At 39.4% G+C, this 26,905-nt stretch overlaps 1 protein-coding gene across 1 annotated transcript in view; it reads right to left on the bottom strand.

Annotated features, from left to right (window-relative positions):
* The window catches only part of LOC118844443 (cytochrome b5), a 45,935-nt gene extending 19,997 nt beyond the window's left edge, over positions 1–25,938 (bottom strand). The window contains exon 1 of the mRNA XM_036752335.1: positions 25,686–25,938. Coding sequence (XP_036608230.1) covers positions 25,686–25,814 — 129 coding nt within the window. The 5' untranslated portion in view covers positions 25,815–25,938. The remainder of the gene's footprint in view (positions 1–25,685) is intronic.
* Between the last annotated feature and the right edge of the window lie 967 nt (positions 25,939–26,905).

Genomic DNA, 26,905 nt, shown 5'->3' with positions numbered 1-26,905 from the left:
CCAAAGGAATATAGGATACAGGAGAGTTAAGGACTTACTATTAAAGTCTTAGATGAGAAGGGAGACACAGCTAGAGGAAGTCTAAGGTGCCTGAGTGACGTGAATAAATGAGGATAGAGATCTGGTGGGTATATTGGAAGAGGGATCCTTGGAATACCATTTAAACGGGTGTTTGGGGGACTAAAACAAATGGAAAACTTGGTCCCTTTTTAAAAATAAGACAGTCTGGAGAAGATTGTTTTGGAGGAGAAAACTATTTTTTGAAAGAACTTCTCTCCCTTAAAACACCTGGGAATAAAAAAAGAACACAGAAGGAAAATATTTCCCAGAACATCAAAGACAGAATCAGATTTTTTTAAGAGTTGAAAGGAACCTTAAGGATCGGAGTCTACTCCCCTAATTTTACAGACATTGAAACTGAGGACCTGGGGAGGTTAAGTGTTTGTCCAAGGGTACAGAGTGGGCTAGTCACACAACCCAAGTTGCTGACACTCAGTCCAGGGCTTTTATTACATGAGGAAACAAAATTATGCAGAATCTATTTTTATATGCATGAAGGAAGGGACCTTTCATCTGAAAAGCATGCCAAAAATTTAGTTCCATTTTTCACCTCCCACCTCCTCAAATTTCCCAAAAATTTCAGATTTCTCTCCATGCCCTCCAGGAGCTCACTGAGTAATTACTTGACCTGAAGCAGGCATTCATGAAAAGAAACATGACAGCCTTCATATCTGTGTTTCCAGGTTATAAATGCTTGGCAGGACAGAATCACCTGGAACACACCACACAGTTTTAAACCAGTTAAAGTTCAGTCTCAATAAAACAGCTAAAGAAAACAAGTAGGCCATTTCCACCTAAATCCAACTTAACATGAAACAGAAGTCCACTAAATGTATATTCTTGAAAATGTATATTCAGCCTGAATACCTAGCATTCCAAAATAAAGAAAAAGCAACCCTTTTGATAAATGGAAAAAGAGTTACCAAAGCGTACATAATGACTAAGCAAAAAACCAACAAAAGCAAAAACAATTTTTAAGTAGAGTTTACCTAATCCCTTTAAGGCTGAGCCAAAAATGAAGGTTAAAGGAGTTCATAAAGGGCACAGATTGTGCAAGCCATACTGAAAAAAAGGCTGTTCAAATCAATTGTTCCTTTTAAGTCCATCAATTATGATGACTTTATCAAAGAGGGCAAACCACAAGTCTTGGGCAAACAGGTTCACTAGAAAACAGAAGATACTGTCCTCCCTTCTTCAGAATAAACTCCAACATCTTGAAGGGTGATGTGGCCCCCACAAAACTTGGGAACAATGTCTATGTCATAAATCACTGGTGGTCTTATCACCTTTCCTTCACCATTTCAGAGGCAGAGTTCCCTGGCCCTCTACATCTAATGCTTCCTTCCAGTTTTTAGTCAGCTTAAAATAGCTCCTACATTAACAAGCCCTCAGCTTGAGTCCTTGTCAAGGCAGCCCGTTTTATTGTGTGCGTGAGGGTGCACGCGTGTGTGTTAGATATTAAGCCAAAATGTCTCCTTGTAATTTTCATTCACCGATCCTAGTTGACTGAGCAAATCAACACCTTCTTCTACATGACAGTACTTAAAATATATAAAGACACCTTCACTAGTTTGCTCTTATCTAGGCTAAACATGGAGTCTCAACCTTATCCTTGAACTGCCTCTCAAATGTCATGATTTTGAGACCTCATAATCACCTTGGTCCCCCTTCTCTGGGTGTCTGACTTCAGTGTGCAAATGTCTCTTAAAAAATGTGGGGCTAAATATTCCAGATGTGGTCTGACCAGTGGATGACAATATTACCCAGTTCTTCCAATTCTGCCTCCCACTGAAATCCAATGGTGGGGAGGGCAAGAGGAATGGAATGGGTATTGCAGAGGTAACAGTATGATCCCAAGTCCTATAACCTTCACTTTCCTCAAGCAAACATGTCAGTTGCACTGACTGTCCACACCTAGAATACACTCTTTCCTCACTTTTGTCTCACTGAATCTCTCCCTTCTTTCAAGACAACAGCTGAAACACCACTTTCTACAAAGTCTTTTCTAATCTCAACTCCTAGATGACTGTCCTCCCTAACTGGCTCACATGTGTTTATTTATCTTTATGTTTATTCTGTATTTACTTATATATGCCCTTACCTTGTATTTGCACCGCCAGCACCCACCACAGTGCTTCACTCATGGGAGGCATTTAAATGCTTGTTGTTTGAATGATCCCAGACAAAACATAGTTTAGTGGTTTTAAAACACAGTTTTAAATTTTTTTAAACTGCTTTTTGTATTATTGCCAATACCCTTTCTGCCAACATTAAGAGATTGTTTTCAATATCTTTTGACTTGTGTGCTGGGCTGTTATCTTAAGGTAACAGTTACTCGACAGTGAGTCATAGCATACCCCCTTCCTAGCTCAGATACCATTATCTTAAAATCATAATTTGTATTCTCTCTCATTTTATATTAATTTGGCTGGTCTGGAATTTGCCATTTTACTACTCACAAACTTGGATCTATATGATTTTCCTACAAGTCCATTCCCATAAACTCTACATTTCATTATCCAACAAAGTTAGAAATTTTACTATGTACTTCACAAAGCCTTCTGTCACGTACTTTGAATTACCTTTGCTCTATATTTAAGCAGGCCAAAGAGGAGGAAGCTCTTTCTCCAATGAGTGACTTCTGTTTGGCCCCTAAGAAAAATGGGCAGAAGGCATAAAGATGCAAATAGACTGATATCAAGGGAAAAAAATGGTTGCCTTAGGGGTAGTGAACTCCCTTTCACTGGAGGAATTCAAAGGCTAGATAGATGACTGATTACCCAATCAACAAACATCAATTAAACATCTACTAGTGCCAGGCTAGGTACTAAATGGTAGTCAAACAAAGACAAAACCAACTCTTCTGGCCCTCAAGAAGCTTATATCCTATTATGACGTCCCTTTTTCTCCTCTGACACTGGCACCACAATGCAGACCCTGATCACCTCACTACTACACACTACCACCTGCTAGGTGGTCTCTCTGACTCTGGGCACTTCCTGATCTAGTCCACCCTTCACTCAGCTGTCAAATTCATCTTTCTGAATTGTAGGTTTGACCATGTCACACACCCGCCCACCCCCCCATCAACTCCAGTGGCTATCACCATCAAATATAAGATCCTCTTTGGCATTCAAAGCCGTTCACAACCTGGCCTCCTCTTTCTTACCCCCTCCCCTCCCTCTACTCCACCTGGTGACATTGGCCTCCGTACTGTCGCTCACACAAGGCATTATATCTCTAGACTGGACATTTTCTCTGCCTGACCCTACACCTGGAATACTCCCTCCCTCATCTCCACCTCTTTAAAGTACCAAGTAAAATCCTATCTTCTATGAAACCCTTTCCTGATCTCCCTTAATATTGTTAGTGCCTTCCTTCTGTTGATTGCCTTGTATGTATCTTGTTTTGACAGCTGTCTACAGCTTGAGATTTGCATGCCGTCTCCCCATTAGACTGTGGGTTCTCTGAGAACAGGGATTGTCTTTTGTCTTTCTTAGTAAAACCAGAGCTTGGCAGTGGCTAGCACTTAATAAAATGCTTGTTGACTGCCTGACAAATGCTTGAAGACCTCTAGTCTAGAAAGACTATTGGGTTTTTGGTCAGCTCTAATCACAGGAAATTCTCCTTTTACATTAAGTCTACATTGAGGAGTTGAAGCTAAGATGGGGAATATTAGGAAGCAGTACAGAAAGCTCTCCCCTCCCCCAACTCCTCCAAATAGGTCTAGAAAATATACCAGATTGGTGGGAAAATCCAAGAAAAAGTCACAGTGAATCATTTTTCCAGCCCAGGTAAGCATAAGGAGACAAAGATGTCTGTGGACACTCAGGACAGGATCTGGGGAGCAGAGCTGTGCACTGAGCATTCCACCATAAAGGGAGGCTGTGTCCCAGGGCAAGTGAAGGGTCCCAGATCCACAGAAGGGCACCATCACATCCATATTAAGCACCTCTACAGTGACAGGGGTCAACTGGAAACTGTCATCCACTATTCTGTTCCAGGGTCACATATCCAGAACATACTGAGGAGGCAAACCTCCCTCCCCCAGAGCAGGTCCTGGGCTACACCAAGAGAGGAGTGAGTTCAGAAGTAGCAGTGGGTATGTGGCTCAGATCCCAGGAGCAGAGCAGGATCTCAGTTCCTTCTTCTAGCCCTAGACCAAGCCCAACCCTGCAGAGAAAGAACCGGGGCAGGAATCCTAGACAAAGGGGAGCCTGCAAGTCCTGTTATGCTGAACCGCTCAAGTTTCTCAGTTGGCTGAAAGAGACTGAAGCTGACAGCAGTCTAGTGTTGCTCGGACCCAACTCAGGTCAGGAACTTGGAGAAGTCTGGATCAGACCACTCTAAAAGCACTAAATAACATACCCCAAGAAAGCTGCAACAGAACCATCCCTCCAGAAGTGCTGCAGAGCCCAGTTCTAACATCAGGTCTGAAGTCAGAAATTAGGCTAGAAGAATAAACAAAGAAAAGAAGAGCTATTATGGTGACTGGGATGTTCAAGACACAAACCCAGAGAAAAGAATGACTCCAAATATCGACAAGCAAAGCTTCCAAGACAAACACACCATGAGCACAAATTTACCAAGAAACCCTGGAAGAAATAAAGGAAAAAAATCTTTAAAAATTATAAGACCCATCAGACTCCCTGAACACCCAACCAAAACAAGACTTTGCATTTTAAGAAATCTTAAAAAAAAAAAAACTACTCAGGTCCCTTAAGAATCAGAGGGTGAAGAAGAAACAGAAAAAATACCAAGCTGCCTCATAGAAGAAATCCCCAAATGCAAACTTCCATGAACACTATAACCAAAATCCAGAGCATCTAGGTCAAACAAAAAATACTACAAGCAACCACAAAGCCAGAATTCAAGTACTAAGGAGGCACAGTCAGAATCAAAACAATTTAGCAATCACAACCATGAAAGATGTTCATCCTAAGGATGGAATCTAATCTTTTTTGTGTGTTTATTAAATGTTGATTTTTAGTCATTCTTAACTCAACAAACAGAAACAATTCCATATAAAGCAAGAGAAAAAGCAGATTGAATACAAAACAATGAATCCTCATGACAAAGGAGGAAATACAATCTTAACATTGCAATGTTAAGAGAAACATAAAAAGGTAAGCAAGCATGAACAAAGGATAAAGGACTAAATAAAGATAAACTGCTTCCATTCTAATAAGGAGAGATGATGCACATAGCCCCTCTGAACTCTATCAAGGATCATAGAAGGAGTCTATAATTAAACAAGACTTGGGATGGTTCCGTTGGATGGAAGAGGAACGAATACGGGGGGGGGGGGGGGGGGGGGGGGAGAAGGAGGTAGGGAAAAATTATTTCACACAATCAGAGAGCACAAGTAGACATCTATACAAACAAGTGTCAGCTACTACTCCCCCTCTCTACCTTGTTAGTATAGATGTCTTATGCTCCCTGATTGTGTGAAATAATTAGTAAGCTTTTCTGAACTGCCTTTTTTTCCTTCTCTGTTAACAGGGATGGCTCACTGGTTGGAAGAAAGAAATCTATTTGGAAATAATAGTTACCAAAATACAAAATACCAGCTTTCAAAAGTTGTTAGAGGGAAGTGTAAATATACTGTTGTAGCAAAGACACAGTTTAGCAATTACAGAGTTTCAAATGGAGAAAGAGAATTCTTTCCAAAAGCAATTTAAGGGCATTATCTAGCACAGGCTATGGCACTTAAAAGAATTCAACATTAGGAAAATTATAATCATAATAGAGTATATTAATATTGAAAACAAAAATCACATGATAATGTCAATAGATGCAGAAAGGCTTTTGACAGAATAAGCAATTATTTATGTTTAAAATGTTTGAATAAATGAACATTTCCATAATAGAATAAAAGTTATCTATTTTAAACCAGGAGTTAACAATACTTTCAACAGAAAAACATAAAAACTTTTCCCAATAGCATCATAGAAGCAAATTTTTAACAAGAAAAAAATTGAAAGAGGAAGCATAGGCAAAATTATTTCTATTTGCACTAAAGGCACATTTCAAACCATATTATAAAAATTAATCAAAACTGATTTGGTATCAATTTTTAAAAATGGAAGTAAATCAAAAGAATAGCAAGTAATCAAAACTCAAATGAATTCACAGCACATTTGTAAATAATAAAAACAAGAATATAAATAAATAGGAAACTGGAAAACATTTTGGCAGAATTTAGATTTAGGCTGACATCTTACATCATCAGATAAGACAGTAAGTTTTAAATGACGTGACTCAATTATTAAAAATTGGAGCATTAAAAAAAATTTGATGAGACTGGAAAGCGGGCACCTTTCATAACAAGCTATGTGGCCACTGGCTAAATGATACAAAGAGGTGGACCATTCGTCAGCCTAGCTTAAGGGTTCTTTGGCATTTGTGGTCTGGAAATGTTTTTCTCCTTGAAAAAACCAACTGGAGTTCTGCAAATGACATTATTATGCCTAACGGTCAGAAGTTCTGGTTGATGAGGGCACCTGAAGGGAGTCAGAAAAGAGGGCTCAGATAAGATGAAGGAAAAGACTGGTGGTTCTCCAGGTAAAGATCAACCTGGAACCCAAACTGATCAAAAAGCATTTATTAAGCTCATGCTATGAGCCAAGTACTGTATATGCAAATACAATGAATGAAATAATTATTCAGAAAGAACTTACATTCTAATGGGGGAAACAACAAATGTATAAAGGAAAAGAGAATAAATACAAAGTACCTAACAAAATAGTTTGGGAACACTAGCACTAGCAGTTGGGGAGATCAGGAAGAGATTGATGTAGAAAGTGGTGTGTGAGCTGCATCTTGAGAAAAGAGGGATTCTGTGAGGTGAAGGAGGAAAGACAGCACAAATGCAAGGAAAAGGGAAATGGAGTATCGTTTGTGAGGAACAGAAAGAGAAGAGCCAGTTTAGCTGGATCACAGAGCATGCGAGCAAGAGAGATGTGCAATGAGGCTGAAAAGATAGACTGGGGCCAGGTTGTGAAGGGCTTTGAAACAGCAAAGTGTAGAGATACAATAGAACTAACTGTATAGGAGCAACATGGATCAGATCTACACTTAAGAAAAACTACTTCGGCAGCTTAGGCTAAACTGGAGTAGTGAGACTTAATGAAGAGAGAATAATCAAGAGGCTGTTCCAATAACCTTGGAAAGAGGTGATAAAGGTATGAACTAAGGGGCTAACTGTGTGAGTGGAAGGAATGGGTTGGATGCAAGAGATATAGAGACAGCAAGTTTTGACAACTATTTGGACATGATAGGTAGAGTAAGAAGTTGAAGATAACATTGAAATTACAAACCTAAGACACTAAAAGGATGGTGGTATCTTAAGACAGATACAGCAAAGTCTGAAATACGGAAGTTTGGGGGGGACTGGAATACAGAATGAGTTCCATTTAGGACCTTTTGAGCATGAGAAGCCTCTAGAACATCCAATCTGAAATGTCCGATAGGTAATACAGACCTGAAGCTCAGGGGACAGACTGGGGTAGGGTATACAGATCTAATAATCACCATCATCAAATGAAAATTAAACACATGGGAGTTAACGAGATGACCATATGAGAACAAAAAGAAAGATGGTAAAAGGACCTCACATTGAACCTGGCAACATACTTAAAGATAGGGGGTACCATATAGATGATGCAACCACGTAAGCTCTGCTGGGACTCAAACATCTAAGTTGCACTTTTCTGCACCTATGTGAACCAATCCTAATCATTTGGTAGATTCTACTTAATACAAACCACAGACTTTTCATTTCCCTACTTTACACTCTTCCCCTAATCCCACCCCTTCCCCTGCTCTGAGTTGCCCAGAACTGAAACAATATGCTTGATTGCTTACACAGTTTAGATGAGATAGGACTCACTGACTCTATGCCTTGTGAGGAAATAGAAGATAGATGGGCCTTTCCATCTGCCCAGCAATTTCTTCCTAAAGTCCTTCAGGCTTTCCCATTAATCTGTCCTACCTCTATGCCCTCTAGACCTCAGGCACTGTCATCTGACCTCAGGCACTGTCATCTGACTTCCTGACGTAAACTAAGGACTACTGGGCTTGACATGTGCACACCCACCCCCACTATATCCCTAGGACTTTTAGACCTTCTCACTTATTTTGAAGCTGAATTTTCTTTTATATGTATCTCCTCCAATTACAGTGTGAGTTCCCTGAAAGATGTAATCTTGCTTTTTCTATTTGTATTCTCAGTGCTTAGCACAGTGCTTGGAAGATAGTTAAGTTCTTAATAAATACTTTTCCATTTATTTATCTTCACTTCTGGGCATTGAAAAAAAAATCTCAGCACCTGTCTAAAGTCAAATTTCCATGTTCCCTTAGTTCATCTAGCAAAGCTAGCACTTATAAGCAACTACTAGCAATTATAAGTTAAGTTTTTTAATTGTATTGAACAAGGTTAACATCCAAACTTTCTACTTCTGTCCCTTGGCATAGTACTGTATTAATGAAGGATATTAAAGATTCACTTCATCCCAATATCTTATCCAAGTTACTAATTAACAAGAGGCAGCATAGGATACTGGATAAAGAGACAGCCTCAAGAACAGGATGTTCAAGGTTGAAGTTTCCCAGTTTGACGCATACTGGCTGTGTGACCCTGGACAAGTCGTTTAATAAGCTGCAGAGAAGTCACAGACCTGCTGTTAAAGGGAGTTTCCTCCCAGAGACACCTACACCAATAAAATCACAAGTGCAGCTCCAATCCCCTTCCCTACAGTCATTAATTAACATGTGAAAGAATATTTTTTCATTAGCATACTTTGAGTAATGCAGTATAGACTGGGACACTTTTTTGGGGAACTCCTGAAACCTGACACACAGCATCCATAATGTGCAACAATAACACCTTCATCCCAATATCCTTGGTGCTCAGACTTTGGCCATCAATATTTTCTGGATGACCCATAACATGAGATTGACCTGAAGAGTCTTTTACTGGAGTTTTCATATGTCCCATGAATAGGGTATGCATTCAACACTAATGCTTCATAGCTCCTGGCTTCTACAAAGTTCAGAATACATGGCAAGCTATTGAAAGAATCTCTCCCCAAGGTAGAATGGAAGCTCTTTGGGAGCAAGAACTGTCCCAATCTGGTTTTGTTTTCAAGTGTCAAACTTTTCTAAAACTAGTAGAGATTTTAGCCAATTAACAGAAGCTTCTTAAGAATAAGGATCGTTATTCTTTGCATTTTTACTTGCAGTGAGTAGCACAGTGCATAGCATGTAGTAGGAATTTAATGCTTGTTATTTCTAGCTCCCTGGTTTTCTTTCTGAACCCTTTTCTTGATATATTATGTTGACATTTCCTCTATCCTTTAACCTTGGCTTCCCTATGTTGTTCTAAAGTTTCAGTTCACCCACAAGTTCACTGTCAAGGAATATGGCAAATGAAGCTTGAAGCATTAAAGGTGCAAAGGTCTTGTAATTTATTTCATAATTAATTTATAAACTCTGGGGATTGTTACTTTGAAAACAGTAATCTATTTCTTAAATTACTATACTCTTAACAGCTTTTTCCCTTCCTTAGAGAAATCAAGCATCAACTAATGGCAAACTGAATTCTGCAGAATTACACTGCATTTTCCCCCTGCAAAAAATCAACCTGAGACTTTCACCACGCCCCAGAAACCTCTTCATCACTTTAGCTCTGCAACACCCACCTCAGAAGTTCCCTCTGCCCCTGGAGACCCTCCCTCCAACAGGAAGGCTCCTCCCAGAATCTTGATTTAAGGAGGGTATCCAGGACAGCCACCTCTTCATTCCCACCAGGCTGCACTCTTCAGTACCTCTCCACCACGCCCTTCCCTCCCTTCCCCCAGGTTCCTTTAATAGGATTTCCCTATTAGAATATGCAAATTCCTTGAGGGCAGGAACTGTCTTTCTTTTTGCTTTTATTTGTATTTCCAGGTCTTAGTAGTTGTTTGATAGAACCTAATAAAATCCCTGTTCATAGACTGTCCTCCCTGCCGTATTTGACACTGTTGACCACCCTCTCTTGGATATTCTCTCCTCCCTAGGTTGTGGAGACATCATTCTCTCCTGGTTCTCCTTCTGCCTGTCTGACCACTCCTCCTCAGTTTACTTTTCCAGATCATCATCAGTCAAATCAGATTCCCTAAATGGGAGTATGCCCCAAGGATCTGACTTGGGTCCTCTTTTCTGTCATGTTCTCTCACTTGCTAACCTCATCGACTCCTATGGTTTTAATGACTATTTCTAGGCAGATGACTGCAAAAGCTAAATATCCAGATCTAGGCTCTTTCTTGAGATCCCATCTTACATTACTGCCTATGGTATTCTGAAACTAGATGTCCTATAAATATCTCAAATATTCATTGAACTCAGCATCTTTCCTCAAAAAAAAGCTCCCCTCTATCAAACTTCCCTGTTACAACGAAGGGTACCATGAATCTTTCTGTCTCCCAGGTTCATCACAGCAGTGTTATGAATGAATAAACAAACTATTTATTAAGTACTTATTAGTGCCAGGCACGGTGCTAAGAGTACTAAAGATATAAAGACAAGTAACACAGTCCCTGCCCTCAAGAAGCTTTCATTCTAATAGGAGAAAGCACATGTGGAGAGAAACGGTTGTTTTGGACAGGAAAATCAAAAGAAACGGTGACTGGAATCACAGGGCAAATGAATGACAGTGATCACTGTTCTTAAAGCTAGAGTTGGAAGGGGGGAGTGGGGAGAAGAGGAAATAATATGGAGCTTCACTGCATGGTATAGTGATAACCAGAAAGTGATGTGGTAGTTCTGCGATAAAGTGAATACTCATAATGGGAGCTTACTGACCAGAGACAAAGGCTATAATACAGGCAGTATGTCACTTGGATGGCTGAGAAGTAGTGTTATCCTGAACCAGTCACTCCACATACCCAACCAACTGACAAATCTTGTCTTTTCTAAATCCACAACATTTCTTGCATGTAGTCCCTTCTCTCCGCTCATAATCCCCAATTTAGTTTGAGTTCTAATCATCTAGACTAATTCAATGGGCTCCAATTTGATTTCCCTGCCTTACTCCATTCTCCATACAGCTGCTAAAGTGATTTTCCTTACATGTATGTCAAACCACATCACTTTCCTCCTCAATAAACCACAGTGGTATCTCATTTGCCTTGAGGGAAAAAAAAAATCTAAACTTCTATTTGATTCTTAAAGCCCTCCTTCACAACTTGACCCCAACCTACTATTTCAACCTCATTAGACATTACTCTCCTTCCCAAACTCTACAGTGAAGTCAAACTGGCCTTCTCTGCACTTCGTGCATTTCCAATTCACTCCATTTCCAATGTATAGACTTAGCACTAGATCTCCTTCATCTCACAGAATTACTTCCTTCAACATTCAGGTCAAGTAAAACATTCTACATAAAGCCTTTCCTGATTTCTGCACCTGCTGATGCCTGCCCTCCCCAACTAACTGGCACTCATATTATATTTATTTTGCATATCCTCTGTATGTTTATGTATGTATACAATGTCTTTCCCAATACAGTAAAAACTTCCTGAAAGATCTTTCATTAGTCTTTGTATTCCCAGAGCCTAGCACGGGCATATAGTATAGGCACTCAATAAATACTCATTTATCCACTGAATGATAGGTGTTTGACTTAGTTTGGCTTACAGAAATATTGACTGACAATATAACAAAGCACAACAAATGTATATTGTATCATATTTTCCCACTGACTTCATGATTCCAGAGATTCATCCCCATTGAACAAATAGGATATAGAGGCATAAGTGGTAGTAAATTCAGGAAGCCCATAGTACCTGATCAACTCCCACTACTTTCGCACTGTGATCTTGGGCTGAGTCAGGTCGCTTCTCTACATAAAGTAGAAGCTGAATTAGATGATTTCTGTAGTCCTTTTCAGCTTTTAAAGTCTATGAGTCGATAAATTTTGCCCCTTCAGTATTTTGGTAGATCTGCAATAAAACTGATGTAGCCACTTCCTCCAATAAATTGGAAGACTGCAGTTCCCCCATATTCTCTGTAACTCCAGTTGATTCCCTACTATAAATACTCTTTAGGATGTCCATCAAAGGTGATGGATGTCTTTTTCTTGACCTCTTGATGGTGTATAAGTAGCAATGGACCGTTTAAACTATCTATCCATTATTCTTTGCTCTCACTGTATTACATCTTTTCTGGTACTATAACTCTGATAACATTTTTCATAGCACTCTTCATTACTTAATGTGCTGCAGCCTATTCATATCCATCATGCATTTCTCTATTTCCTTCAGCTTTCATTCTCTAGAGACTGTGACATTCCTAACTTTCAGTCATACAATACAACTGGAAGATTAATATTGTGGAAAAGGGCTTTTGTTTCAACAATGAAGTTGGAGTCACTTAAACATTGTAGAGTTTCCTAAAGGCAACCTACTCACTCTACTATTTCTGATAAATTTTGGGTCTAGCTCATTGTCTATTTGTAGTATCTACCCAAGATGAAAATTTTAATAAATCAGCTGTATGGGTTATCCATCTAATTGCTTAATACAGTTTAAGCAATGACAGCCAAGGTGCAATTGTGGACAAAGAGCTAGCTTCAGTCTCACATACATTGGCTGTATGACCCTTGGCAAGTCACCTATCCTCTCTGTCCTAAGCAACCATTAACAACTATAAAGTTGAAGAGAAGATAATGACCTACACTAGTAGAGGGAGTTTCTTATACTAATGAAATCACAGGTCCAATCTTTATCCCTTTCCCTAGTACAGGGAGTAGGCATTTTTCATCCAGGTTGTTTTTCCTATGTAGATAGTTAAGCCAAACTCTTTTAAGTGATTATGAAATCTCAATGACAATGTTAGGCAGTGTTCTGGAGCTTGATGCAAAGTGTGTCATTCACAAAGAAGAACATCTAGAGAATTCCACCATCTAAAGAGCTATGTTCTTTGATTTGCTTTAGCTGACCTCCATTACTGTGACAAATGTATTTGCTTAATATATCTCCATGAGGGCAGGAACTATTTCACTTTTGTCTTTGTATCCCCAGCCACTAACATAGTTCTTGGCACACAGTAGACACCCAATTGTTTATCATTCACTTGATATTAATAAGAAGTTTTATTCTGTGTTCTCTGATCTATTTTTTAGAGAATCTTGTATAATGCTGACAAGCATTTTTGAAAAGGAGTCTTTAAGGAAGCATTTTGCTCTAGCAACTCAAATTTTTATAGCAATAATCGCAATGTGAGTTTGTTTTATCTGTCATTTGCAGTCAATTGTGTATGTGAGAAAACAGAGTATCATTTGGAAAAGCCTACCTGTCCATAGTGAATAAAGTGTTGGACTTGGAATCAAGAAGATACGAGTTCAAGTCCTGCTCAGATACTTATTAATTGTGTTACCCTGGGCAAGTCACTTAACTCCTCTCAGGCTCAGTTTCCTTATCCATAAAACGGGGATAATAAATGCAACCACTTCAAAGGGTAAAGTGAAGATCAAATCAATTGAGAGATATGTGAAAGGTATGTAGAGTATAAGTTAATGCTGGAAAGTCAAGCTAAGGAGTTTGAACTTTATTTGGCAAAGATCTATTACGATGTTGTGAGCAGATGAAAGGCATGATCAGATTTATGCATGAGGAAACTAAGTGTGGCACAGATAGGAATGAAGGATAGGCTGTTTGTTTCAGTTTTGTCTCCATACCCCAATATCTAGCATAGTGCTTGGCGCACAGTCAGCTGTGGCTTAATAAATGCTTGTAAATCTGGAAGAAAGGTAACACGGGGTCAAGAATTCCTGTTTAGAGGCTACACCTGTTGTCCAGATGGATTATAATGATAGATGGTAGCAACGCCAGGATAGTAGCAGGAGAAATAGAGAAGAGAGGGATAGATACGATAGATGTTTCAGAGAGAGAATTACCAGAATTTGTCAACAGTAAGAGAAGTATGAAATAGAGGTTTCAAACATAGGTGACTATAAAGTCAAGGCATAAGGTCAAGAGGAGCAAGTTTTAAGAAAAAAGATAGTAAGCCATGTTTCAGAAATGTGTTGAGTTTGAGATGCCACATGGATATCCAAGTGAAGATAGCCTGTAAGCAGCTGGAGGTTTAGATCCAGTGCTGAGAGAAAAGTCAGCACAGGAGATGAAGACTTAGAAGTAATCTGCATAAAGGTAATCACTAAAGTTTAAGAATGGAATGAGAATGTCAAGATTGAGTAGAAATAGTTGTGCCAACAAGGAACATCCACATTATGGTGTAGAATTAAAGAATATGAGAGCTGAAAGGGACCTCAAAGCCATATAGTTCAAAAACCCACTCTACAACATACCTTAACAAAAAAAAAAAAAAAAAAGCTGCCATCCAACCTTTGTTCAAAAGCGGAATACAGTACCTAAGGAAGCAGTTTGTTCTACTATTGGATAACTCCAATTGTTACAATGTTTTTTTCCCTTAATTTGCCTCTTTGCAACTACAATCATAGCTCCCATAGCTCCTAATTTTGTCCTCTGAGAACAAGCGGAAAAAGTATAATCTCTATTCCTACCCTGATGCACCCTTCTCCTGACTGGTGACTGTCTTGGTGAGACCACCCATACCATTTTTTTCCCTCATTGTCTCCTTAGTTCACGACCAATGTACCATATTCAAATCGACTTTACCATTGTACCTGGTCAGGGTGTGTCAATCTATTCTCCTAAGGCCCCACTCATCATCACAGTAACTTTTAGAGTTAAAAGTATTACTCCCTGAACATTACTTTCCGTTGTATGTTCTCTCCACCATTAGAATATAAACTGCTCAAGGGCTATATTTGCTTTTGCTATTTGCGGTTGCTTGACATACAGACGGCACTTAAATGCTTTTTCGGTGTCATTCATTCCACATAAAGCTCTTTGAATATATAAGTGATAGCTATCAAGTCTTATGTCCATTTCCCTGAATTAAACCTCATATTGCATGACTTTAAGGCCCTTCATCATTCTGGTTGCCCTCCTCTTTCACGACTTCAAGTATTCCCATGATTTCATTAGTAACCTCATTTTCACTTTCGACTACACACATTTGAGGCTATGCACATTAGAGAAAAAATTGAGAGGAGAGTTATCTGCACATCTGTGAAGCCACTGGTATCCTATTAGGAGCTTCACTGGTCTTGTTCATCCTACTGTTGTAAGGAGTTCCTTAAAGCCTAATGCAAGTCCTTTGGACTCTAAGCCCAAGCAACCAAAGTCAGTGATATAGCTTAGTGAGAAAATAAAGGTGTTACATAAACTTTGTGCAAGAATATCTACAGCCCTTGTCAGCTGCAAATTTAGTATTAATGAATCAACAATTAGTTATACAAATACAACTCCCTCACCTGACACAGTGAAAGGTAAGATTCAGGTTAAAAAATGTTTTCTTTTTAAGAATTTTATTTGCTGTATAGTATTTATGGCACTGTACATTTCATGAGTTATGAAAATTGAATATTGTCTGAACTAATTTTTTTATTGAGAAGTTAGCACAAAAGGCCACAGAATTCTAGGGAATTACTGGTAAGGAAAAATGTTTTGCGTGTTAGCCAGTATTATGTACTGCACTTTTTGTGTTATTTCATGGTTACTATGTTAGAAAAAATGTATATTATCAGAATTAAGGTTTTGTTATGATGAATTGTATGTGGAGTAGTATATTTTCATCAATCTCTAGCAAAATATTACAGTTTTTGGTGGTCAAAGGAACTAAACCTCCTATTTTGTATAGGTTTGACGTATCAACATTTGCTTTTTGACTTTCCCATCATTTTCTAGAAATGTTATCCCCACAAAAATTGAGGACTGACATAGTTCTAATTGTTAACAAGTCTTTCCCTTCTGTGTATCTGCCTCTCTACAATTTCTACCCTATTGCAACTTGTTAAACCCTCTGAGGCCTAAGTCTAATGCTTTTTCTACCATACAGCCCTTCTGATATTTGAAGATAAGCTATCAAGTCTTTCCTCTTCTCTAACCTGTTAGGTTATTATAGCTCTCAAGATTTTTGGTATCAAGGTCTCTGACACTTAACACTTTTCATTTAAAAATAAATGAGGACCCTTTTATAGTCTTAAAAATTGAGGAATCCAAGGAGCTTTTATTTTATGTAATATTAATATTTGCTATATTAGAAATTTAAATGACAATTTTAAATATGTATTAATTCATTTTAAAATAACAGTAAACCTATAATATGTTAAGAAAAATGACATGAAAAATGACTATTTACAAAACAAAATTAGTGAGAAGAAAGGTATTGTACAAATTTTTGCAAATCTTTTTAATTTTTGGCTTACTAGTTGGATCACATGTCTACTTCTGCATTCAATTTATTGCAATATGTTGTTTTGGTTGAAACATATGAAGAAAATCCACCCTCATAAAAATATGTAGCTGGAAAAGGGAAGAGTACCTTTCTAAAAAAAAAATTTTTTTATTTTTAGTTTACAACACTCAGTTCCATAGGTTTTTGAGTTTCAAGTTTTCTTCCCCTTCCTCTCCTCAGACCTCCCCCCCAAGACGGCACGGAATCCAATATACGTTCTACATATACCTTTGCATTAAACATATTTACACGACAGTCAAGTCGTAAAGAAGAACCATGATCAATGGAGTGAATCATGAGAAAGAGGAAACAAAACCCCCCAAAAAGGAGAAAAAAAAAAGGGAGAGCAAATAGTTTCCTTCAATCGGCACTCATACTCCATAGTTCTTTATCTGGATATAGACAGCTCTTTCCATCATGAGACCATTGGGGCTGTCTTTGAACTTTGTATTGCTGAGAAGAGCCAAGTCTATCAAAGTTAGTCATCACAGAATCAATATGTCTGTGGTTGTGTAGATGTTCTACTGGTTCTGCTCCTCTCACTCAGCATTACATCATGTAGTTCTTTCCAGGTTATTATGAATTCCTTATCTTCCCCATTTCTTGTAGCACAATAATATTCCATTACATTCATACACCACAACTTGTTTAGCCATTCCCCAATTGATGGGCATCCCCTTGATTTCCAATCCTTGCTAACACAAAAAGAGCTGCTATAAATATTTTTGTACATACGGTTCCCTTTCCCCTTGTGTGATCTCTTTAGGATACAGCCCTAGAAATGGTATTGCTGGGTCAAAGGCTATGTACATTTTTATAGCCCTTTGGGCATAGTTCCAAATTGCTCTCCAGAATGGCTGGATCAGTTCACAACTCCACCAGCAATGTAACAATGGAATTCCAATTTTCCTACATCCCTCCAGCATTTATCATTTTCCTGTTTTGTCATGTTAGCCAATCTGACAGGAGAGATGTGGTACCTAAGAGTTGTTTTGACTTGCATTTCTCTGATCAATAGTGATTTAGAGAATTTTTTCATATGCCTATAGATATCTTTAATTTCTTAAGGGAAGAGTATCTTAACGGGCAAATAACTTCTTAGTATTATTCTGAAAATAGTTTTGTCCTTGCAAATACCCTAAAAGGATCTTGGGGACTCCCAAAAGCAGAGATGGTCCATTTCAACAACTGGGTAGGCCCAAAAAACCAAATGCCAGACTCCCAAAAGAAGTCATGTGACTTCTGACAAAGTGGTTTTAGAAGAAAATGGAAGCCAGGCTCCAACTCTAAGGAGTTACAACAGACCAAAGCTATTTTGAAATATGTAAAGTAAGGATAGCTTGTTATATTAACTGAAACCTAAAAGCTTCAAATTTCCCAGATGTCCCTGGGGCAAGTTATATAGTGATCTGTACAAATCTTGACTGGGGTCTGATCTCTGTTCCTATACAATATGAACAGCCACAAAAAATAAAGCAAAGCTTCAAGAGCACAAGTGTAAAAATAGCTGTTACCGAAATGGAGGAGGAAGAAGGAAGGTGGGAGGGAAAGAAGGGGACAGGTTATGAAACAAAGGAGGGAGGAACAGGAAGGAAGGAGAAAGAAGAGGAGGTAAAGTGGAAAGAAGGGAGATCAATAGGAGAGGGGAGGAGGAGGAGAGAATACTGCTTACAACACCCAGAGAAGTCACCAGATATAGCTCTCAGCCTGGATCAAAGTTCAATGTCCAACAAGCTGAGGATAGAAACAAATACCCTCCATTCTATTATCCCTAAAGGAATTATTTTTTTTTTAGAAATTGCATTTCTGGTTTTTACAAATAAATGAGAAAATAGGCCTTTCATCCTATAAAGGCAAAATCTTGTTCCTAATTCAAGAAGCTCATAGATCTACACAGCAAGAGTCCTTAGAGACCACCTAGTCCAACATCCTCATTTTACAGGTGAGTCAAGGAAAGTTAAGTGATTTGCCCAATGTCACACACAGGTGGGAAACATTTGAACCAAAAGTAAAAAGCTAACGTACCCATCTTTTTCACAATCTAATGAGATATCTGTAAAGCAATTCGCACAATGCCTGGCACCTAAAGGCACTATATAAATATTAGTAGCTATTATTATTATTATGTAATACTTTTTAATTAAGCTTCTCAGAATTGTATAAATGCTGCTATGCAAACTTACAGAGAGGAGAAAAACTAAACCCTAATCAATTTTTTTAGGGCCTGAATAACCCAAGCTTTCATTTCAAGTAATTATCCTTCAAAATCCTGCAAGTATTAGCTCAGATAACAATGTAATCAGATATAGGAAAAAACTAAGTTTCGCAAGCATAAAATAAAGAAAGCTAGGTTCAATTTCACGTCCTGAGTTCAAACATGAAATATTTAGACAATAAAGCTCATAATCTTCTTGTTCATTAAGTATCCATGAGTAATCAAAACCTTGCTGCTATTTAAAGTGTTATTAAGAATGGGCAGTGCTTCACTCAAATTTCTGCTTTTCTTCTTTGGAAAAAATAAAACCACCACAACAAAACACAAAACTTTATCTTCCTAAATGTTTATTTTGGTGTTATTAAACTCCAAATGCTGCCCAATTGAATCTACTTGATGCAAAAACTCCTACATTTAAAGACAGAAGGGGAAATGCACTACTCCCCAAGATTTGATCATTCCCCTGACTCCTATGGAAGGCTACACATCCAATTCCTGTTTTCCAATCCAATTCTTGTTCACTAGGAGATCTCTGGCTGCTAGTCCACTCTCTGACCACTTTCCTTGGCTTACTATTCCATTAAGGAAGAGGTCCCTCAAAGAGCCCCCAATAAACAGTTAGCATCTTTAATGGGAGGAGGTGGCTTTTTTCCAACTACCTCACGCTTTCAATATGGTCTGGAGGGACATATATCATTAATCAAAAGTACAAAATGAACACCTAATTTTTTTGTGGCTCTAAACAATTTGAAGCTTGTACCTAAAAATGGACATGTTAGCATGAGCAGCCATACAGAGTAACGGGCATGTATAAGATGGAATAACAAAAACTACATAGCACAGTAAGACCTAGGATCAGGCCCTGGCTCTGCCATATACTAGAAGTGTGATATCTGGCAAGTCACTGAATCTCAGAAGGCTCTTCTGCAAAATGAAAGGGACTGGTGCAGATATTCTAAAAGATCTCTTCCAGCTCTAATATTCCATAACTCCGTGAAATGAACAGGTCATATGCAAGTCAAATATAAGTGTGTTCTGGGGATGGGTAGCTCTCTCCCTAACTGAGGTAAAAAATGGAGGAGAAACCTAGAGGGGTTCCAGTCAGGCAGGGCAAAGAAAGCAGTCAGCTCTTCTCTCATTAATCTTCTCCAAACTTGAAGGAGACAAAATTTCTTTTTAAAGGATAGAAAAAAACCATGTGAGTTAGTAGGGGTTGGAGGAGCAGAGTCAATCTTTGCAAGACTAACTCGCTGCTTTGAAAGGCAGGACTAGGTTAAGGAGCTATCTTGCAATATTAAACAGTACACACAACAGGTAGTCACCAAGCTTTAAAAGAGTTGGGTAACAGGATGAAAGCAACAGAATAGATAACTTTAGTGGTGGCAGAAAGGATAAATCAGAGACAATGCTAGAGAGAAGTGAGTCCAATGAGGAGCTAACACCTGTCAAGGAAAGAGACAGTAGTACATGGTAACAGAGATAAAAAAGAGAAAGGCAAGTAAGTATCCAAAGAAACAGCAGTTATCTGGCAACCAACACAAGGGCAAACTTAACATTACTCAGTTTCCAGACATGAGATGTCCAATAAACTCTGCTGCCGCCTACGACAAGGGAAAAGTTCTACACCCGTATTCCAAAAGGATCAAGTGCTTAGTCTTAGAGAACTCCAAAAAGGAAATATTTAAAATTATTTATCTCAAAGCAAAAGTGGCCAGCAGAAGCAGTACAGAGATAGACACCAAAGCTGGGTACGTACAATGGCACAGACTAGGGCAGTTGGCAGTTTTATGAACAATATACACGGGGCTCAGAGTTCAAGTCTTGGCTTTCAGCCCTAGCTCTTGACTAACTGGTTAAGTTTGCTTCTTTAGGTGTCAATTTCCTCATCTGTACCAAGAGGATGCGAGACTGAATGACCTTCAATGATCTTCACAACTCTAACAGCTTGTGTGTGCACTTGTGGTGGGCCCTGAAAAATGAGTAAGATGTGGATAAGAGGACAGTGTAAGAGAGTGCATTACAAGAAAAGCATAGAAAAGTGTGGAAGCTAATTAAAAACCTCTTTTAAAGTCCAACTGAAAATGTAGCTAACATTTATAAAGCACTTAACAATATGCTATGTCCTTTACAATTATTCTCATTTGTTCCTCATAACAACCCTGAGAGGCAAGTACATTATCCTTATTTTACAGATGAGGAAAGGGAGGCAAACATGGGTTAAATGACTTGCCCAGGGTCATTCAGCTAGTGTCTAAGGCTGGATTGAGCTCATATATTCCTGTTTCCAGGCCTGGTACTCTATCCACTGCCACCTAGCTGAAAGTGGATTAATGGTAGTATCCAAACTTAGAACAAAAAAGAAAAAAGTCTTGTCTAGTTAAGATCATGGCCTTCTCCATTTCCTGAATGGATGAGAGTTATGACACATTTAAGAGACACGCTCTCATTCTCCATTCTGAAGTGATTAGAATACTGATCACGAGGGGATCTCTTTGATTACTTTAGGAGAAGCCTTGAACAGTTAAAAAAAGGAACTGACTGGTTTTAGGAGATTAAGTGACTACTGTTTTCTTACGTGGAGACTATCATCCTATTCTGACCTTTTCCTTGTTCAAAATTCCTATAAATGTTATTTCAAATTGACTTGTGCTAGAGAGACATGTCTGAGAGCAAGAGGGGACTCTGCTGTTTAAACATTTCTCTCTCAAGCAAAAAAGTTTGAATTTAGGATAATGATAAATTAATAACAATTGTTTCTGGCACATTTGGCCTAAATTGCAGAGCATGGTGTTAATTTTTTTCTTAAACAAAAGGCACAGGATGAGAATAAGTTGGATATTCAAAAGTTAACAGTGATTAAGAACAGCTTTACTAGAATAAAGGGTACATGTTGGAAATTAATAGAAAATAAGTGGAGACAAGACAGGAAAAGTTGGACTTGACTTGATATAGTGGCTGCTGGAAGCAAGTTTAACTTCATGAGAAAGGGGATGACATGCTGATAAACATGAAAATTACAACAAAGAACTAGCTAATTCTTTAGCCTTTTATTTTATTAGAGTCAGTCTCACACAGTTTAATGCTCAGGTGGTTCTTGTGGTATGTGTAAAGCTTAGGATTATAACTTTAAGGTCCTCGATGGTAGAAAATTCTTTGTCTTCTATAGCTGCCTGTCTTGGGCTGAGCTCCAGTTCAATTAATACGTGATTATTAACAAGGGAGGAAGAAAATATAAACAACACAAATGACAGCAAGCACACAAAAGCAGATTAAGATCCTGGAAGCAGTCAACATTGTGCATTCTATCAGGGGAAATAAATTGTGAAATACCATGCACTACTTTTAAATGATCAAATATCAGTGAGGCTTTTAAGAATGAAATAAAAGTATTTCAATTTGCTTGAGAATTTTCTACAATATACTTTCAAATAGAAGGAACTGAAATTAATGGGGTAAGCAGAGAAAGTAGTAATAAAGAAAACTTGTTTTTAGCTAATCTTTCCAATGAACAAACAGTTTGTTCTCTACCTCGGAGGACTTTTGTGTAATTCCCTTGTCTCTCTATCCTTTTAAAGAGGAATTGCAGAGATTGTGATGACATTTAAAGAAGGTCTTTGTTTTCTTCCCTTTGTCACCTCCCTCTGAGTAATTTCCCCTGAAAAGAAATGCTAAAAAGTTTTCAGAGAAAAAAATTGGGTAAGTTTGGTATGGCAGCAAGAGATTTCAGTGGCACAGAATTTAAAATAATCCCTTTAATCTATTCATTGTGCAACAGAAAGAACACTGGCTTTCGAATCTAAAGGACTTTACTCATGTCGTCAAAAATTTATTAAGAGCCTACTATGTGTGTGCCAGGCACTGTACTAACCAACCAGAATACAAAAGAAAGGCAAAAAATAGTCCCTGCTCTAAAGGAAACTGCAAACAAGTAAGAGAGAAGGCACTAAGGTTAAGGAGAAAAGGTAAAGGGTTCTGTAGAAGTCAGGGACTTAGCTGAGACCTGAAAGAGGTCAAAAGCCAGGAGGGGGACATGAGGGAGAGTTCCAGGTGCCAGGAACAGTCAGTGAAAATATTCCAAACCCTCTGTTACCTTGGTCAAACCACTTTCTTTCTTCCTCATGTATAAAATTAGAGGACTGGACTCCATGGTTACTAACCTCTCTTTCAGCTCTAAATATCTGATTTGGGATCTCAATGTGGAGTGAAATAACCCCAGGCTCTTGAAGGCAATTCTAGCAGAGTGTAAGATCTGATAGGTATGATCTAGGGGGAATGACTGAATACTGGTCAATGACAAACAATCTCATCATCAGGTGAACACAGGAGTTGCAACTACATAGGTGGCAGGAGAACTTATATGTATCAAATCACAAACCCTTGAAGAATTTAAGTAAATATCACTTTACAAATCACATAGGTTATATAGAGAACCGAGGTCCTAGAATTACCTTTAGATAATTAAAGGAAAACTGGCTGTTTGGGCCTGACTTTTCTGGCTATCCATTAACACTTTTTACCTCACTTTGTTTGAGTAAACTGATTTTTTAAGTGAAAACCTTACAAAATTTACATTCTTAGAGTCATAGACTTGGAGCTGGAAGGAAACTCACAGGCCATCTACTTCAAGCCCCTCATTTCACAGAAAAGCTTAGGGAGGTTAAGTGACTTGCCCCTAGTCACCCAGATAACGAATATTAAAGGCAACATTTGTACCCAGGTTCTCCTGAATTTAACTCTATCCTTCTAGTCACTATGAGGTAGCCAGATGGTCCAGTGGAGTCAGATGACCTGAGGATCCTGAGTCAGACACTTTCACTAGCTGTGTGACCCTAGACAAGTTAACTTAGCCTCTAACTGCTTCAATCTAGTTTCCTTATCTATAAAATGGGATGACAACACCAATACCACAAGGATTTTGTGAGGATCAAATGAATTAACATACGTAAAGCACTTTGAAAACTTTAATGCTACATATGATTATTACAAATGAAGAATAGGACTTCAGCAGAAAAATAACATAATACATGTCTAAAATTTAAAAAAAAACCATAATTCCCTGAAATAATTTTTAACAAAATTAAAAGAGAAAAATAACTTTGAAGAAAAATAAAATCCAAATCTAAACACTATACATGATTAGAGAAGAAGAAAAATAGGCTATTGCAAATAGGTATCTGGGGCCGGATAGTAATCTAATTGAGAATAATAACGATTCCTTTGCTCTTATGATGGTTTGAAGTGGCAGTGGATAAGATGTGGAACCTGGAGTCTGGAAGACCTGAATTCTGATCCTCCCTCAGACACTTACCCAGTTGTATGATTCTGGGCAAATCTCTTATAACCTTTTTATTCCTCATTTTCTCATTTGTAAAATGTGGACAACAACAGCAGCTCCCTCATTAAGTTGTTCTGAGGGAAAATAAATAAATAAATATTTGTAAAATGCTTTTCAAACCTTGAATCACTATATAAATGCTAGATGTTAATATTATTGAAGGAATCCAAGTATTTGACTACACTGATGGTTCCTCTTCAATATCCGTAGAAGAGGAAATCTTAAACTTAAATTGCTTCTTGTAAACTACTTTTAATTAAATCAGAACACATTATTTTATCTCATCATTACATTGGTTGCTGAATTAGATATGCTATGGAAAAAAAAAAAGGTTCCCCACTGAATGTCAAACTCACTATAGAGCATGAGGGTACAAAACAAAATATTCTTTATATAAATTAAAGCCAATTGATTAATGAAAAATAAAAAGTTAGATTATTTACTTTTGTAAGTTTAACCAAATAAATAGCTATCGCCAAGCACGTGCTCATTAAAGGTTTCAGAGTGCTGTTTAATTTATAGGCTATTTAAAATTTATAAGCCAATATAAGTGAATTCTATTACAAGACAAAAACTCCCATTAGTAATTAACACTTCCATAGGTAGGAGATGTTATTTTCTAGGTGGCCTGGTGGACTGTGCTAAATTTGGAGTCAGGAAGACCTGAGTTCAAATCCTGCCTGGGATGCCTGAGACCTTACCAAACCCTTTAACCCTTTTCAGCTCATCTCCTCATCTGTAAAATGGAAATAACAAGGCCTGATTAAGAAAGCTGTTATATGGACGGCACAACGTATGTAAAGTGCCTTGCAAACTGTAAGGCCCTGTATAAACACTAATTATTACTACTGTTTTCCAGAAAAGGCCTCAAAGTTTAATCGTTAACTGGTTCATTTATAGCATGCTAAATGTGAGATACTACATTGGGTAGAGAAGACAAAAATTAAGACAGGAACGCTGTCTTTTTAGAGGTTCCAGTCTATCTTCTATACATAAAAAGAAATTTTCCTTTAGGTTAAAAAGGTAAAATTATAATTCGCTACCTTACTTTAAAGAGGCATTGCCATCTTCACAATGAGTAAGTGGGAAGCTCTTTTCACCAGCCTCTCTCCCTTCCAAACTCTGGAGAACGACCCTGCCACCCCACCCCCGGGGAGATGCTAACAAGCCTGTGTCCCGGGCACGGCTGAGGGCAAACTCTCGGGACGAGTTGATGCCCGCCTCGCCAGGGGCACCGGGCCCTTTTAAGTATCCCGTCATTTGCCGTACTCTTTCCTACGAAGGCGAAACCAGAGGAGTTTCCGCTTTCAAATTAAACTCGAGTGGAAAAGGTGCAAAACCCGGCCCGCACAGTGACAGGTTTGGCAAGTTCCTGGGGCGGTGGACAGCCCCCCACCCCCCGGTGGCTCCTAATCTTTGCCAGGACCTAAACGATCTTTCAAAACTTTTCATCAGCGATCGCAGGCGTGGAAATCTCACGGGAACCGAGAACCACCTCTTCTGCAATCCCCGAGGGCCTCCCACCGCCTCCGATTTCCTCTCACAGACAATGGGAAGCCAGGGCAAGAGTCACGAGAGAGGGAGCCTCCCCCCCCCCCCCCGCCGGCCTCTCCCCAGGTCGGGGTTCCCGGCCCCAGGCAAAACGAACCAGGGATGCTACCTCGGGCGGGCCCCACCGCTCGGGTCCGGCTCCGAGCCCCCTGGGCAGCTCACCTCGTCCAGGAATTTGGTCAGATCGTAGACTTTGTAGTGCAGGATGAGCCAGGTGCTCTTGCTGTGGTTGTGCTTCTGGATCTCCTCCAGCGTGTAGTACTTCACCTTCTCGTCCGACTGCTCTGCCATCTCGGCCCACGGAGAGATCCTGCAGCGTTTCCGGAGAGCAACGGCGCGGCCAGCGGCTCAGGCAATTCTAACCCTGGACATTCTCCCAACTCCCCAGGTCGGTCTGGAAGGGGCGGGCCCCCGAAAAGTGGGGTGGTGGCGGCGGAGGAGGACGCAGGGCTCCAGTTGGCCACAGAGCCTGTCACTCACGTCTCCTGCCGACACTGAGGCACGCCCACCCCTCCACATGAGCATTTAGCCGCCCCGCCCGCCGGTCGGTAATTGGCTGAGAGCGACGCTCTTCTTGGAAACGCGGAGATCGGAGATAGAGAGGCCAGGCCCAGGCCTTATCTTGGGGCGGTGTAGAAGGTGGCAAGCGGTTGATGTGTAGCGGGCGGGGCGGGCGGGGAGGGTCAAAGGTCCGTAGGAGTTACACCTGGAGTGGTCCTCAGCCACCCTTGACCTGGAAGAGACGCGGATTGGGCGAGTCCGGAAGGTGGAGAAGGAGGCGGAGGGCAGGCCCAAGAAAGAAAGCCCCGAGCTTCCCATAGACAACTCATGGGGCGGGGGTGAAATGTAAGCGACGCCGAATTTGTAAAATCAGTAAAATCTATTTCTAAAAAGATAGCAATAAAATATTTTTTAAAGCAAAACCTATCGGTACAAATATGTTTAAAGATACAACCTGCCGCCCTCACCCCACCTTCCAGCCTGTTCCGTGGCCAGGTTCTGGCCTCCAGCTCCGCGCCCCGACCTCCCTCTACGTCCCACCATATACAAAGAAGCTTACCCTGCCCCCCTTCAAAAGCTAGTGCTTTCACTCTGAGATTACCCGGTTTATAAATCCCGTGTATCTCCTTCGTACCTAGCTGATTTGCAGGCTGTCTCCTCTCTTAGACCGTGAGGTCCTTGAGCCCAGGGCTGTCGTTGCCTTTCTTGCTGTCCCTAGCACTTAGCACAATGCCAAGCACGTAGTAGGTGCCCAATAAATGCGTAGTTATTGAGGCAAAGTGGTTGTAGTCCTAGACTTAGGGTCAGGAAGATCCGAATTCAAAAATCCTGCCTCAGAAACTTACCATCTTTGTGAGCTTGAGCAAATGATTTGACCTCAC

Source organism: Trichosurus vulpecula, chromosome 1 (assembly GCF_011100635.1).
Source record: "Trichosurus vulpecula isolate mTriVul1 chromosome 1, mTriVul1.pri, whole genome shotgun sequence".
In the NCBI taxonomy this organism is placed as follows: Eukaryota; Metazoa; Chordata; class Mammalia; order Diprotodontia; family Phalangeridae; genus Trichosurus; species Trichosurus vulpecula.
Note: the sequence above shows the minus strand (reverse complement) of the source record. Positions and strands in the feature narration are given on the sequence as shown.